The sequence below is a fragment of the Salvia splendens genome, chromosome 19 (assembly GCF_004379255.2).
Source record: "Salvia splendens isolate huo1 chromosome 19, SspV2, whole genome shotgun sequence".
NCBI lineage: Eukaryota > Viridiplantae > Streptophyta > Magnoliopsida > Lamiales > Lamiaceae > Salvia > Salvia splendens.
In genome coordinates, this window is record NC_056050.1 from 115,925 (window position 1) to 132,558 (window position 16,634).

The following is a 16,634-nucleotide window of genomic DNA, read 5'->3' on the forward strand; positions in this document are numbered from 1 at the left end:
CGTCTTTGCAGAAGAGCACAGCTGTGGATGTTGTGCTCTTGTCTAAGAGCAGGCAGGAATAGTGGTGTCGGGCCTACAATCGTGCTTGTTAGCAAGAGCACTGTTGTGGGTGCCCTAATAAAGGAAGTGCTAAATGTAAATTTTATTTTTTACTAAGTAAAAAATAATTTTTTACTAAGTAAAAATAATTTTTTCTTCAATTAAAGGGAGGGGAGAGGAGAGGAGAGGAGAGAGAAACACTATTAGAATAAATTAAGCTGAGTTTCCTTTTTCACCTCACCACATTTATCAGTAACAATCAGCCGCCAGACACACACACTCAGTTAGCTCTGCAAATCAATCACCAACAATGGCGTTCGCATCTTCCCTCACTCCATCATATTCCTTACCAAATCTCTCTTCCATGCCCAAGAATTCCATCACAACACTCAACAAGATCTACCCTTCCTCTCTCCTACATCGACCCCCCATTTTCAGGTATAAGATTCTCAACCAATGGGGCTCTTTTCTTTTTGGATTTTAGCGTCTAAAGATTGAAGATTTTTTTTTTGATAGTTAAGTACTAAAGATTCAGTTCTTGAGTTTCATCATGTATTGATTTTGCAGTGATATGTGTATGCCAATGCATGCAGCTATGTTTGGCTTTTTTTTTGAGAGCCCACAATTCAATTTTTAGCTTTAATAAATTCTTGATTCAATTCTATGTGGGTTTGCTGTAAATGGCGTCACATCTGCATTTTGGAGCTATAACCTTGACAGGGTGATGAATGTATGGTATTGATAAATTTATGGTTTTCAGTTTTAGGTTCTGTGTTTTGTCATGACTACAAAATTGCAGTCACTTTTCTTACTTAAGCTAAGATTTCATACTTTTAGCAATATTTTCAACTTCAAAGCTGGAAACTTGCATTCTTTATGATCTTGAAACTTATTTCTTGAGTTTCCAGGTTGGAGTTTTGTGGTGATTGTTTTTCTGGATTTTGTTTAGTTATAATTTATCTAAACTAACTTCTGAAGACTGATTTGGGTCTCTTCGTCACAGAGTGTGCTGCAATTCTCAGTTGCAAGGAAGGGACTCGTCGAATTTTAACCTGTTTGCTTCAGTCACTAGTGCAGGTTCACCTAGAATTTTTCGTTCACTAGAACTCATGAGCATGTATCTTGTACTAATAAGGTGTCTAAATCCCTAGATGTTCTACTGGACGAAGCTGTCGAGCAAGTTAAACTTCCAAAAGGCGACACTTGGTCCATTCATAAATTTGGTGGCACCTGTGTTGGAACTTCTGAAAGAATACAAAATGTTGCTAACATTGTTGTTAAGGATGAGTCGGAGAGAAAATTGGTTGTCGTTTCTGCAATGTCAAAGGTGACGGATATGATGTATGATCTTATACACAAGGCGCAGGCTCGGGATGATTCCTATGTAACTGCACTGGATACTGTTCTGGAGAAGCACAAGTCGACAGCAATTGATCTACTCAAGGGAGATGATCTGAACAAATTCTTGGCACGGTTACATAAGGACATAAACAACCTGAAGGCTATGCTGCGTGCAATATATATCGGTATGTGTGTTTGTAGATAACGGCCAACACTTAGATATATGAGGTTTGATAAGAAAATTACTCTGTCCTACCTATGCAAAAAAATGCACTACTCCACAGTTTTAGTTATTCAACGTTACTGAATTATTCTCTTGCCTATAGAAAAAGGAATTAAATAGCGATTTGATTTTGTGGCAGTGTCAATCTATGCGTGGTACAAATTTAAAGTTCAATCATACATACTTATTTGTTTGCTTTCACTTACTGACATGACCTTTCCTTGATGTTTGAGTTGCATTTGAGTATTGACAAGAATTCTTGATGTACTGCAGCTGGTCACGCAACTGAATCCTTTTCCGACTTTGTGGCTGGACATGGCGAGTTATGGTCAGCAGAACTACTGTCTTCTGTTATCAGAAAGGTGATTCATATATTCTAGGCATTTAATTATGAGTTTTCTGTACTTACCAATATAATTTTCTTTAAAAAATTTGCTTGGTTTTTGTAGAGTGGGTTAAAATGTGCTTGCATGGACACTAGAGATGTCCTCGTAGTAAATCCTACAAGTTCTGATCAAGTTGACCCAGATTACGTGGAGTCAGGCCGAAGACTTGAGAAGTGGTACTCCCAAAATTCATCTGACATAATTGTTGCGACTGGGTTTATTGCCAGTACACCTGAGAATATTCCCACAACTTTGAAGCGAGACGGAAGTGACTTTTCTGCTGCTATCATGGGTGCCCTGTTCCAAGCACGTCAAGTCACGATTTGGACAGACGTGGATGGTGTGTACAGTGCAGATCCCAGAAAAGGTTTGTTCCAGTTGTCTGCATACTTAATTTGTTAAAGTCTAGCCTTTGAAGTCATTTCAGTAATATCCTCTTTCTCTTCGTCTGTGGCAGTTAGTGAGGCTGTGGTTTTGAACAAATTGTCTTATCAGGAGGCATGGGAAATGGTAAGACTTTTCTAGTAATGAGTCCTAGGTTTCAACAATGTATCAGCCATTAACCAGTTTTATCTATGCAGTCATACTTTGGGGCAAATGTCTTACATCCTCGAACAATTATTCCTGTCATGAAATATGACATTCCAATTGTAATAAGAAATATTTTCAACCTCTCTGCACCTGGTACATCAATCTGCCGGCCTGCTGATTTTGAAAATGAAGATGGGTGGGAGTTTGCAGTGAAAGGGTTTGCAACAATAGACAATTTGGCCCTTGTAAATGTTGAAGGGTGAGCTTTCAATTCATAGAATTGTGATAATTGTGGACTATCAAGTCAATGCTCAGCTCGTTCTTCCGTCTCTGTTACATAGCTCTTAGTCACAAATATATTCTGCAGAACTGGAATGGCTGGGGTTCCAGGTACTTCTAGTGCTATTTTTGGTGCTGTGAAAGATGTAGGAGCAAATGTGATTATGATATCCCAGGTAGTTTTACTCACGTGTTTCCCCCATGCATAATGTTAACCTTTCATTGAGAATCTGATGAATCCTTCGACACAGGCCAGTAGTGAGCATTCCGTGTGTTTTGCTGTGCCTGAAAAAGAAGTCAAGGCTGTAGCTGCAGCATTAGAGTCTAGATTTCGCCAGGCCTTGAGTGCTGGTCGTCTTTCTCAGGTACTTATATGAAAAGTTTCACCACCTGAAAAGTCTACCATGTTATGTCTGCTTTAAGAAAGATGTAAGTATTTTGTAGCGTGATTACATAATCGTTTCAGATAATCTCGTGGTCATCGAGTTCATTCATTGATGTTGTACAATGGTGGGAGATTTTCCTCATTAATTGAAATACTAATTAGTATGTTTGATGTAAGCACATTACTGGTCCCCTCTCATCTGAAAAATGATACTTCCTCCGTCCCGCAATAAGGGTCCTACTTTGCCATATCTGTCCGTCCCACAATAAGTCCTATTTCACTTTTACCATAAATGGTAAGTAGGTATCACATTCCACCAACTTATTTCACTCACTCACATTTTATTATTAAACTAATATATATAAGTGGGACCCACATTCCACTAACTTATTCAACCCACTTTTCTTTGCATTTCTTTAAACCCGTGCCCGAACCAAATAGGACTCCTATTGTGGTATGGAGGGAGTATTGAACTACATCTGTCAGAATCTACTTCCAACATATAAGCGTATTGAACTACTACATCTGTTCATTCTTTATTTTATACTCTTTAATAAAAGAATTACACTGGATGTGGGTAGAGAAGTTCACATTTAATATTATAAGTGCTACTTCATTCGTGTCTTGCCTCTATGTTTCATGTTACAAACAGCTACTTGTGTGATCCGAATACACATTGACGTAATCAGTAATACATTTGATTTTGAGAATCGTCAATATTATTTTACCTTTAAGCAAGCATGCACTATTGTTGTGTAGTTAATAATTGCTGCATATATGAAGCATTATATATCTTCTACAATAACTATCTATAATACTTGTTCTCAAAATATTTGTAAGTTTAATTTCTTGATTATGTTGGACATCTTACAGATCGCGGTAATTCCCAATTGTAGCATTTTGGCTGCAGTCGGCCAGAAAATGGCAAGTACCCCAGGAGTTAGTGCCACACTTTTCAGTGCACTTGCCAAGGTATGAAAACTATCATATTTTATGGAGTAGTACTTAAGGTTTATGATACCTTCCTTGTACACATTTAATGTACCTACCTCTCCATGGATTATCTATAAATACTGTTTCGGTAGAGTAACACAGTAACTTATCACTAGAAAAGAATTATAAAGATAAATGCAAAATCGTCTCTTTTTAGGGGGGGGGGGGGGGCGAGAATCAGATGTAAAATCTTAATTATGTCCTTCCTTCTACAGGCTAATATCAATATACGTGCTATAGCCCAAGGCTGCTCGGAGTATAATGTCACCGTAGTTGTGAAACGGGAAGATTGTGTAAAGGCATTACGAGCTGTGCACTCCAGATTTTATCTATCCAGAACTACAATAGCAATGGGTATCATTGGACCAGGATTGATTGGAGGCACATTGCTCGATCAGCTCAAGGAACAGGTACACTTGGCAAACGATCGCCCTTAAATCTTTTGGCAATCAATATCCGTAACAATAGTCTTTTCTTTTCTGATTCGTTTCTTTTACCATCTATGTTTTGTCATCTGCATGATTTATTGGCTTATTTCTGATCTCTGTGCTTTTCAAATCAATGAAGATATGCCTCCTTCATACACTTATGTATTTCATCTAACCATGTAGGCAGCAGTCCTCAAGGAAAATTCTAACATTGATCTTCGTGTGTTGGGTTTAACCGGATCAAAGACTATGCTCTTGAGTGATATGTAAGTTTTTGAATTTAACTACAATAACCAGTACACATGCCTTTGGATTTGACAACCTTGCACTTGATTATTACAGGGGAGTTGACTTGTCGACATGGAGAGATCAACTAGAGGAGAAAGGGGAAAAGGCGGACATGGAGAAGTTTGTTCGACATGTGCACAACAATCATTTTATCCCAAATACTGTCATAGTAGATTGCACTGCAGACTCATCTATTGCAAGCCATTACCATGATTGGTTGCGTCGAGGGATCCATGTCGTCACCCCAAATAAGAAAGCCAATTCCGGACCACTTGAGCAGGTACGGATTAATGATCAATACTGCATCTGTGGTAGCTGAAGTTGTTCTGAACATCTTTCTAATCTATGTATGCACATGATATTTTTTATACACAATTGTTAATTGTAATGACAACTTTTTGTCTTTTTTTTTTTGAATTCCTCTTGTAGTATTTGAAACTGAGAACTCTTCAGCGACAGTCCTACACGCATTACTTTTATGAAGGAACTGTTGGAGCTGGTTTACCAATCATTAGCACTTTGCAAGGACTCCTTGAAACTGGGGATAAAATATTACGAATTGAAGGCATATTTAGGTTAGTGTTCGACGCATTCCTTCTGTAGCTTTATTTTGAGGCAGTTTAGCATCATTCATCTCTCAGTTTGTTAGCAAGAGAAGCTTCTGCTTATCGTAAAGACTTATTTTACTTTATATGTGGTCATGCAGTGGGACTTTAAGTTACATATTTAACAACTTCAAGGGTGCAAGGGCATTTAGTGAAGTGGTGAAGGAGGCAAAAGATGCAGGTTATACCGAACCTGATCCAAGAGATGATTTATCTGGGACAGATGTTGCTCGAAAGGTATATCTGCTACATCATAACGCATATTGAATTTTGCCTAGCTTCTGGAAACTAATAGTAGAACCTCAGACAACAAATTCTCCTCATAGGGCTACCTTCTTTACCTCTACTAGTTTCATTTTCCTAAGTGCAACTCCAGTGAGATAATTTTGCACTTGTCAAATGTTTGAATGGCACAGGTGATAATCCTTGCCCGAGAATCTGGGTTGAAGCTGGAATTATCAGACATTCCCATTCAGAGTCTAGTACCGGACCCACTGAAGGCATGAACAAACTCAATTAATGAGGCTCCTCAATCACTAGTACATATCTCTGATTCGATTTCTTATGGCTTGTGCCAGGATATAGCTTCAGCTGAGGAGTTTATGGAGCAGCTCCATAAGTATGATCAAGACTTGGCAAAGCAAAGGCAGGAGGCTGAAGCTACTGGAGAAGTAAGAACTTTTAAGCTTTATTTTCAGAAAGCATGCAAAACTTTGAATCATAAAATAACACCTAGTTAGGGGTACCAATGTTTATGGGTGATGAGTGACCCTGCAGCGATATGGTGGATATAAGAAAGAAATAAGAAACTATATATCTCCTTCTGCTGCCACACCTCCCAGTTCATGCACTCATGATGATCTTGAAATATTTGAAGGTCTTGAGATACGTTGGAGTAGTAGATGTTGTCAACCAGAAAGGAACAGTGGAGCTACGCAGATATAAGAAGGAGCATCCGTTTGCCCAACTTTCTGGATCTGATAACATAATAGCATTCTCAACTCAGAGGTACGAGAAGCAGCCGCTGATTGTCCGTGGCCCTGGTGCTGGGGCTGAGGTGACAGCTGGTGGAGTATTCAGCGACATATTGCGCCTTGCATCATATCTTGGTGCGCCATCGTAAGTTCAATGACAGCTGAGCTTGAAATGGACGAAGGGTTATAATTAAACCAGTTTATGCCTGCCTTTTTGTATCTCTTCCCTGTCCAAGCCCGAGCCTCTGATACCTGGACATGTTTCTGTGTCTCTATTCCCATGAGATTTCGTGGCCTCAATGAGTGGCATAACTACTGTAACTTCGTAAGCAGATCATGTTGAGTAAGTCTTCGAAGTGATGTTTGATGCTTTTAAGAGCAAGTACTTAGTAACTGTGTATTCAACGATGACTAAGATAGTATGAGGTATCCTAGAGGAATGGGGTTGTATGTCTGGCTAATTCTCTCCATGCAAAAGTTCATTATTTTCTTGACAGCAATATGAATTTGCATGTACAACATGATATTATGCGCAATGAAAACGGTATTGCTGCAGAAATTGCAGTCATGAAACCTCAATTCAGCTGGTAGATATACAAACTAAAGCATGATCACTTCATTTTAATTTGATACCAAGGTAATATTTCGGGTCTCTGAAAAACCTGGTAATAGTTTCAGCCTTTTCAGTTGAAAGATCGGTGTTCTCCACAATGTGCTCCTTTGATGCCTTTGCTATTGCTTCAATGGAACCAATTGCTTGATTCAGCTGCAGATCAGAACTCAGTTTTATACCACAACAAACAAAGGATGGAAAAGGGGAAAATCATCAGCAAATTGTATTATTACCGCAATGGCATCATGGCTATCAATCCCAGGGATAGATGTAACCACTTTGACGTAGACATCCATGGATTGAACTGACTTCTCCCTCTAAATTCACATGAACAATTTTTTAAGCATGCAATACAGATGACATGACTTCTTAACGGTTAACAGTAACAAGAAAAAGGATTGATCAACGAACCTCAGTTTTCAGTTTTGCTATAGCATCATGTTTCTTACAAACTGCAAGAACATGCCTTAGATAAATGTACAATTCAAGATCCTGAATAACGATGCTTAATTAACGATCTCACCTCCACGAGCATGTGCTATCTTTACAATCTTCTCGAAACCCATCTCCAAATCCTGCACGGGGATGAAAGTCGGCCTACCAAACTCCATGCCATGTCTGAAAAACAAAATGCAGATTTCTCAGCCAAGAACGTACTTAACAAAGCTTGAAATAGTTTGGAATGAGCCGAGAATTAACTAACTTGAAATATGAGCGTATGAAATAGTCATTCTGGTCCTTGGTTGGGAGGGTAACAACCACATAGAAATGGGCAAACTGTTCCTTTAACTTCTGAATTCTGCATCAAGCAGCAGACGAAGCCTTATAAGAATTAATTTTATAACAAATTTAGAAGATTGCATCTTCTTTTCTTGATTATTAGGAAGGTGAACATTATTCACCTGCTGAAGATGGATTCAGTGCAGCCAGAATCCCAGCTGGCCACAAATATAAAGGCAACGGACACGCCTCCACAGTTGAAGATGAAATCCTGAAAATGAAGCAACATTAAACCTAAGCATGGTGCATACGGAGGTATCCATGAGCTAGAGAAAAAGAGAGTACTGGAGCAATCGACACAAAATTCAGTCTAAAAGAATTCTCAGTGAGGAACGAAGATATGAAGCTGATAAAGGATGGATGCTGCTCATCTTTCCATGTTGTGCTCATGATACAAACTCCATTGCAACCTTCACCGGATTGAAATCTAATCACCGTCAATCAGAAGACAAACTCAAAACGCTGGATTCATAATTATAAGATCTATGTACTCATATTTTTTTTTGTTAAAAAATGTTTGATTTTACATCCAGTTATATTTGGAAGGAGCATAAAATAGGCATAACCTAACCATTAAACCCAAAACAACTTGAAATTCCTCACAATCGCTGATAATAAATTCTACTGCATTTTCGAAAATTCAGCAGACAGCAGCAACATTTGGAAATCCAAGCTGATTGTGTGTATAAGCGTCAGATCCAAAGACAAAACCAGCATTTCTAGCACTGGAAGAATATCTATGCGAGAATTAAAAAAAATCCAAAACGGAACAAAATCAAATAAAACATAAATTATGCAGGAATCAGATTATCAAAAACGATACGGTAAATAGAAAGCAAATCACCTTTATTTGATAGTTGCGAAGGTGTTGATTCTCTGTAATCTGTCTCAGGATTCATGATTGCGGCAGATTGGCATTCGACGAAGCAGAGAAGACGCAATCAGCGACCAAAATGAAACTATATATACGCACTTTGGCGGGAAGAAGGATTTGGGACTAAAATTCAATTATTTCAAAATTTGTATCAGGTTGTTTTGCAAAACATAAGAACTTTAGATAGTAGTTGAGTGTAATTTCGAATTCAAGTTATTAAGTAAAGGGTTTGTAAAAATTAAAAATAAATAAAAATTATAGTACTCCTAGTTTTCAGCTGGAAGAAAAATGCCGACGGCCGCCGTGAATGTCGCTGCCGCTTCCTTACCACCTCCCAAACGGCTCTTCTTCGACCGTCGCTACGGTTGGATGTAAGTCGTAATAAATTACTTACGGTCGAAGCCTTATCTGGTGGCCGCGGAATGTATGAATTTTCATATTTCTTCTTGAAAATCATCTAAATATTATTTGGTTACGAGACAAATTATTCTGTAATTTCATGAGTAATTTATTTCGAGCTCACTTCTGATAGAGAATACTTAAATTTGGGTGTTTTTTTATTTGCGTTTGAAGGTTCTGCGTCATTCCTCTAGCAAAAACATTGATTCAGAAGGCATCTGAAACGGTAAGAACCCAAATCTCCATATTTGCTTCCTTTGTTTGGTTGATTGCTTGCTGAAGTAAATATAATTTGGAGTTTTATTTGGTAGAAGTTTGGGTTGTTATTATAGCTATTTCCCATTTTTTATTTGGCTGATTGCTTGCTGAAGTAAACGGCTTGCATTGCAGTTGGGGTGTTATTATGGGTATTCCTCTTTCTTCCATATTTAAATGGTAGGCTTTTACAATAATAAAGGTTTTATTATGATATAGTAGTATTTAAGAGGAAATTGGGAAATTTGAGAATTACTGAGAAGAGTTATGATGTCCAAATCATAGGTCATCAGTGCTAGTCAAGGTAGTAGTGTATTCTTTTGTCAAGATAACTCTGAGAATTTAGAGCTTGATTTTAGTGTCGTTTACTTCGGGTGGTGAGGAAACGAAGGCCAATAATGTGGAGGAACCAAGTCTAGTTAGCTCTGAAATCAGAGTTGATTATTGAAAGAGTATGCTGATCAATCCCCTTAGACTAAGAAGCTGCAAGCATTGGATTATGCTTTATCCATTGGCGGATCCAGAAACTAAATATCGTGGGGTCGAATCAGATAATAAATATTAAAAAAATTATTTAAATTAAATAATTTATGCAAGTATGGATATTCTGAAAACAATGTACTTCCTTCGTCCTGCCATAAGTGAAGCGTTTTACTTTTTTTGCACGCAATTAAAGAAAAATGATATATACAAGAAAAAGGATACGTTGACACTTATGGTGAGACAAAAAGAGTGTACTTTTTCTGTAACAGCTCAAATTTTTAAAAATTAAAAATATAATTGTAATATGAATGATAAGGTTGAAAATATAAATTATAAAACTAAAATTAGAAGAAATTAAGTTATAGATATTGTTTATTTAGATAAGTTGATTTATTGATATATGAAAATATATATTTAAAATTAATTAAAATTATTAGATAAGAATATATTTTTAATGCACTTCTTAGAATTAATACAACTTAATAAAGAAAGAAAACTCAAAATTCATAGTATTAAATTTTAAAATTAGAAAACTAAGAAATTTAATTTTTCAAAATTTAGTCAAATTGTGGGGCCATGGACTATATCTGTCTTGATGCATCGTAACTAGGTAAATATTGGGAAGAAAAATTATGTGACATATCCATTCTCTCTCCTCATTCTTCACCGAACCCAATTTCGTTTCTCTCCTCGGCAAAAAAAATTGAAAGCGCCTCCCCAGCCGCGATCTGCCAGGATATTCCAGACGTTTCCCTTCCTCACTTCCTTCCTTTACCTCTGTTCAGTCTCATCTCACACTGCGTGAAGCGGGGCGGAGACGCGAACGGCGTAGGGTCGGAGGCTGAGGAAATGAACTCTCCGGCGGCACTCCGTGGCCGGTGGTGGGGTCGGCCGACCACACTCGACCCCACCTGGATCCGCCGCTGGCTTTATCATTTGTATCGGCATGAAGAGACCATTCTTCTATGCTTTTGTTAAAATCAGAAGTGTGATTAATGTAGAATGGAGAAAAGCAGCCTTGTTCAATAAAATAATCAGCTTCACGTTTGTTGATAGACTTCTGACGTTACTACATTCCTTTTATCAACTGCATATATACAATGTCATTTTTGTTGCAAAATCTTGCTTTTCTTTTAAAAAAATTATAACTGATGAATTCATATATGCTCTTCAACAGGAAAAATTTGTTGGGAGTTCGACACTGGAAGTCCTCGAAAGACCAAAATTGCTCTCACCCAAAGCTCTTCAAGCCACACTCATTCATCAAATGAAAAAATACAAGTCTTCTGTAAATAATGCAAAACTAGTTACGATGGCACCGGCAAGAAGTAGCAAGACGGAATCGACTCCCATCCCGACGGATCAGCCTAAAGGAAACACTGGATCACATACTGAAGGGAATGTAGGCTAAATTAGTACCTGGTCTGGATATTTTTCACAGTATTGATCTCTCTTTCTTATGATATGATTCTTGAATGTAGCTGGATTTGATGTGATGTGTGCTGATGTAAAAGTAAACTCTTATTAGGTCCAGAGGATTCACTAGAGCACAGGGTCTAGGAGATCATGAACTCTTAGAATTGACAACGACAATCTCGCTTCAAAACCTCAACCCTCTATACTATTTGCTAGTATAGGGAAGTTGGGATCGAATCCACGAGGACGGAAGGGTTTGGAATGCATTAAGAGAACTTTGGAGGGTTCGGCTGCTGCCACGCAACAAGAGGATTGAGTTTTAACTACTAGACCTGGGAAATTAAATCTAATCTATTCTATCTACTGGATCCAGAGAACTGAAGGTGCTTCAAATGTAATTACAATCATGATTTGAAACTGAAAATTAACTTTAAATCATTTACCAAATTTCCTGGATCAAGCTACATAAGTTTCCTAAAACAGCTAGACAACAGAGCATAAGAAAAAAGTAACAGAACAGATTTCCCTAAATAGCTACCGACAGAAAAGGCTGCAACTAACAAACTAAAGCGGATCTGATTCTAACTACCGATTATCATCATCTTCCTCATCAAACAAACATGAACTAGAGCGAAACAGAGCATAGAAACAAAGCATACTTCAAATCGAACGTTAAACAAAACGATTAAGCTAAATATCACCAGATCTAATCTACCAGGTCAAGCAAATCAACAATAACAGAGAATTCCATGTAGATCTAGAAAGTACGTACTCAGATTCAAACATTAAAAATGAAATCTACTCTAGATCCATCAGATTCAACACGGACAAAACCAGATCTACAACTTCCAACTCTCGATTCAACTCCGATTCAACCAAATAATCAACAAATCAACTCAGATTGCTCTGATCTCAACACCAAACATCCAATAGTTGCGAAAAGCATCCAGATCAGTAAAATCAACACAAAACATTACAAATCATAGTGAAAGCAGAAAATGGAACTAGATTAAACCATAAAACGTCAGAGTTTAACACAAAACAGTCGCCGATCTTCCGGCAAGGAAGTCGGTGAGAGAGAGAGTACGTGCGTAAAAGTAAAATGATTGTTTCTTCGCCCTTATCAGGACGGTGTTACACTTCCAGCTGAACAAAACACACCACACACTACACTACCTCGAATCGCCCATGAAACCAAATGTGTGAGCTAAGTGAGCGAAGACGAAGAGAGAGCCGAAACACCTAAGGAGTTTTCTAACTAAGAGCGGATGAAACCCTAAACTAAAAGAGAGCTGCTTCTTCAATATTTTTCCTCGTATTTATAGGCGTGGCTCCAATCCCTAGGGCAACGCTCTTTGCGATTTGACGTTTGTGCCCTTGAGGACTTCGCTCCTTTTCTTCACCTTTTTGCTCCTTTTTCCTCTGCCCTAGTAATTGATACTCGTTCCTGGGTCTGGCAGATAATTCACGCATCTGGACTTATAATTATACGTTAGCACCATGGAAAACACAGTATTTAGATCCAAAACAAATGCATGAAGCGAGCCTTATCAAACTGCTCACACTTAAACCATACTTGTCCTCAAGTATGAAAGACAAGAAAGATAAATAAGGCACGTTTCAATGCATGTTCCCCTTTTAACCTACCCTAAGAAAAGAAAATAAAACACGAACTCCTAGACCTAGACATAGAAACACACAGAAAAAACACAAGACAAAGAAGAAAATAAAACACATAGGTGCATAAACTGGTATTTTTCCTAGCAGCCATCCCCACAAGTTTAAGGTCAATCCAAGTATCTACAGGCTCAGATTCTTCCCCCTCCCTTCTTCTACCTAGTCAAGTTGTCAGTTCGTCAAGATGGCCTTAGTCTTTACTATCTATTGGATTCACTCGATCGCTCATTCCTCACCAGGGATGTTAGGATCATCCACTCTTCATTTTGCCATGCCATTGATACCTTAAGATCGGATGTCACAGAATAGTTCCTTAAGGTCTTTCATTGGGTTATAATGGGGCTAGGGAATTACAATGTATATCGGTGAGAATCCTAAGGGGCCTAAGTTGAAAAGGTAATAGTAAGAACATAATGCGGACATGTGAACTTAGGGACAAAACTTGGTAACAACCTCCCCCATGTATGATTTTATCTTTCCCAGCATTTTGGAGATGTTTCTTGGCTACTTAGCCTTATTTTCCCTGCTTTATTTTCACTGGGCCAGATAAATTTTTTTTCTGCCCTTCTCTTTTTTCTATTTATTTTATATATCTATTTTTTTCTTGGGTCAGGTCACAACTATGCCTGCCCATTTTCTTTTCTAACTTCTTTTCTTTTTCCTGGGCCTGATGACATGTATATCCATTTTTTTCTGCCCATATTTTAACCACTTTTCCTCAGGTCAAGTTACAACTTTCCTTGCCCGTTTATTTTTCCCTTGTTTCTCAATCTGTCTTCTACCCCTACCATCGAGCTAATCCATCTCTGCCCCCTTGTTCACATGGCATGAAAGCTAAAGGTTCTAATAAGAATGGATTCAGTTTAGTTCAGGCCCAAAGAGTTCACTAATGGGTGCCTTTCCAATGAGGCAGGTTCAGCAGGTTCGAAAGAATTAAGCTCAAAATGGTTATCCCTATTGCCTTTAGTCCTTACTACTTGTGTCACTTTTCTCTTAGCATCAATGGCAACCACTCTATTATTTCCAATGTGTTTAGTAGAAAGTGTTCTAATCTAGGCTTATAACTCACTTTTAAGTGGGCTTCACAGTTAGTTTCAAATTAAGGCATTTTCTATCATTCTCACTTCATCCAACTAACTTTGATTTATTAAGGAAAAGGGTCGCACATTTCTAGAGATGGTACTGACTTCGCGATTTTCATCGTGATATTCCGCTGCAGATATGCTCCAATAAGATGGCATGTATAGAGATGGCGAGAAGTGTGGGTGGTCATCAGATTGCACGCCTGGGCTAGCCAGTACCCGAGGTAGACTTTCACACCTTTCAACATACACCAAGTGAAATAAAGATCCGGTGTAGTGAGGGTAGAGCTGACCTGTCCCATCAAGTTGTAACCAATGAAGATTTGGGCGAAGCGGAGGAGGTGGTTAGTGATGTGGACTCCTCTTGAGATGCTAGTCTTGAAGCGCCCACCACGCTTATGGGTGATGAGCTCCCAAGCCTGCTGCGTATCAAAATTGGGAGTTTTCCTCGGGCCAAAATGTCCATCGCACGCTAATGCATGACAGTGGTCCAGTACGTCTTTTTGTTCCCATTCTGGAATGCATCTCCTGATTACTAGGTCGGATCTCATTCTCCATAGATACGGATCGTCCCAGAAGTAGTACTTGGCCCCGCTTCTGATTTTCATCCTTTGGGTCCGAGAAATCTCTGGGGTACTGGGTAGCTCCCCTGTGACCAAGTAGTTTGCTAAGTCAGCTAACCATGGTTCTTGATGAGTCTCGTTCTCGGCCTTGGTTACTGGTCAGTATAAGGTGCTTTATTGGATAATATCTGCAAAATAGTTGTTAAAGTGTGCAGGTTGAAGTACTAAATCAGGAGAAAAGGTTCAGAAGGAATTCGAGTGAAAAAGCTGCGAAAAGTGTGCAAACTGGTTAGTATGAGTAGAAAATACGCAAACTGGTCAGGATGGATGCTACAGAACTGGACAAGAGAAGGAAGGACTTGCTTGGAATAATGAACTATCTAAAGAAGGGCAAAATTGTCATTCCACATGAAGAGAAAGCCCTAGAAATTAGGGCAAGTCACCCTATAAATAGGAGCTGAACATAAAGAAAAGAGAGAATTTTGGACACCACTTCACTTAGGACTTATCATCACTACTACATCACTTTTGAGGAGAATAGCTCCACTAGCTCTTAGTTCCATCTAAATCCAACAGCCTGACTTGAAGATTCCGGCCACCTGCCGGCGATGAGCATCATGCCTGATTCATTCCAGCCGTCGTAGTTTCAGAAATTCCTCCAGTTTCAGTTTCTGATGAGCCAAACAATCTTTTACTTGCTTTGTTTTTAAGATTTCTTAGTTTAAGTACTTGTTTTTGCTTGCCTTTGACTTGGATTCCAGTAGCTACTTAGTTGGAACATCTTTTGGGTTATAATCTTGAATGCAATGAAGTTTATTGTGGTTTTATTTTGTGTTTCAGCTTGCTTATTATCTCTTTCTGCCTAGTAGCTAGATCTGGTAGTTTTATGTTGATTTCTGTTGTTTAAGTACTTGAATCTACTTTGCTTAGTTAGATCTAGTTTTTCCTCAAGTGATTACAAGTTTTAATCAGGTTAAGTTCCTAAAAAAATGCATGGAATTCGTTTCTGCTTGTTTCTGTCACCCTGTTCCGCTGACCAGTTTGCGTAGATCTCAGTTTTCTTAGCTTTCGTTCTTGATTTCAAGTTAAATATTGCATTCACGAATTTTCAAGCTTGAGCATTCATCAATGGAGTTTGTCAGATCTTGTTAGTTTAGCTTGGTGAAGAAGAAAATGTCACAATCAAAGAATGGGACCACTTGTGTTGCTTTTGTTGCTTTATGCTTTTGTACTTGCACTTTTTCTGTTTTTCTGCACACCCAGCAGACAGTCTACCAGCATGTCCTTTGATTCCCTTTTCCTTTTGTCTAGCCATTTTTAGTAAGTTTCGTCTAGTAGCTTCTCACATGCACACTCGCACCTTAGTTTACACACGCATTTTAATTTCTTTTAGCATGCAGCATTTAGAGTCCACCCTGACCTACTGGTCAGGAGGGGTATAGGTTCCATTTCATTTTCCGACTAAGTAAAACTCAATCCCAAAAAAGCGTGGTAGCTAACCAACCGCTCCCAGAATGTCATCGCAAGTGTATCTCGCCTACGTCCATCTCTGTGGGATTCGACCCTTACTCCACTATACTAGCCAGTAGAAGTGGGTTGAGGTATTTTTTTGTTGATAGGGAAGATAAACACAGACCCAACCACACAGCTAGGTCTAGGTACCCTCCTGGCCAGTTGACACACACACACAGACTCATAGTCTCATCTTTTCCCTCCATCAGTTCTGCATGTTAGGGTTTTGTATACTAGAAATCACCTTTCAAGTGATTGAATACTGTAAAACTCTATATATTCTTTTCCAATGAATGCAACAGATTATTTTTGTCATAATGTTGTTATGTTTTACATTTAATGGATGTTTATTGCATATTTAAATGTATAAGCGAACGTAACAAAGTCTAAGTCTTTGTTTTAGTAGACCGGTTGGGGGCGTCGTCCATTTTAAGGTAACACGGTCAGTTCTGAACAAAGAAATATAAGAATTTCACAACCTAGATAGGCCTAGACTACCTATCGTGAA

General features: G+C 38.5%; 2 protein-coding genes and 1 pseudogene across 2 annotated transcripts; 2 read left to right on the forward strand and 1 right to left on the reverse strand.

The window, feature by feature from the left end:
- Positions 1 to 254: 254 nt before the first annotated feature.
- LOC121779889 (bifunctional aspartokinase/homoserine dehydrogenase 1, chloroplastic-like) lies at positions 255 to 6,933 on the forward strand. The gene is made up of 18 exons (XM_042177344.1): positions 255 to 477; positions 1,043 to 1,116; positions 1,191 to 1,565; positions 1,877 to 1,965; positions 2,053 to 2,356; positions 2,447 to 2,499; positions 2,571 to 2,779; positions 2,888 to 2,975; positions 3,051 to 3,164; positions 4,058 to 4,156; positions 4,393 to 4,587; positions 4,789 to 4,871; positions 4,948 to 5,173; positions 5,323 to 5,468; positions 5,600 to 5,735; positions 5,915 to 5,998; positions 6,077 to 6,169; positions 6,376 to 6,933. The coding sequence occupies exons 1-18, from the start codon at positions 350 to 352 to the stop codon at positions 6,619 to 6,621; spliced, it is 2,742 nt and encodes a 913-aa protein (XP_042033278.1). The 5' UTR covers positions 255 to 349; the 3' UTR covers positions 6,622 to 6,933.
- Positions 6,934 to 7,054: 121 nt separating this feature from the next.
- On the reverse strand, positions 7,055 to 9,225 carry LOC121779891 (annotated as a pseudogene).
- Positions 9,028 to 11,372, forward strand: LOC121780057. The gene is made up of 4 exons (XM_042177583.1): positions 9,028 to 9,110; positions 9,313 to 9,364; positions 11,054 to 11,278; positions 11,358 to 11,372. Exons 1-4 carry the CDS (start codon positions 9,028 to 9,030, stop codon positions 11,370 to 11,372), a joined length of 375 nt encoding a protein of 124 aa, XP_042033517.1.
- Positions 11,373 to 16,634: the final 5,262 nt, after the last annotated feature.

Bases quoted from the DNA above. Each gene is read 5' to 3' on its own strand.
- LOC121780057 (XM_042177583.1), top strand. From the start codon at position 9,028: ATGCCGACGGCCGCCGTGAATGTCGCTGCCGCTTCCTTACCACCTCCC. The intron at 9,111-9,312 runs GTAAGTCGTAAT...TTGCGTTTGAAG, and splicing joins GACCGTCGCTACGGTTGGAT to GTTCTGCGTCATTCCTCTAG. The intron at 9,365-11,053 runs GTAAGAACCCAA...GCTCTTCAACAG, and splicing joins TTCAGAAGGCATCTGAAACG to GAAAAATTTGTTGGGAGTTC.
- LOC121779889 (XM_042177344.1), top strand. From the start codon at position 350: ATGGCGTTCGCATCTTCCCTCACTCCATCATATTCCTTACCAAATCTC. The intron at 4,157-4,392 runs GTATGAAAACTA...TTCCTTCTACAG, and splicing joins TTTTCAGTGCACTTGCCAAG to GCTAATATCAATATACGTGC. The intron at 5,174-5,322 runs GTACGGATTAAT...TTCCTCTTGTAG, and splicing joins ATTCCGGACCACTTGAGCAG to TATTTGAAACTGAGAACTCT.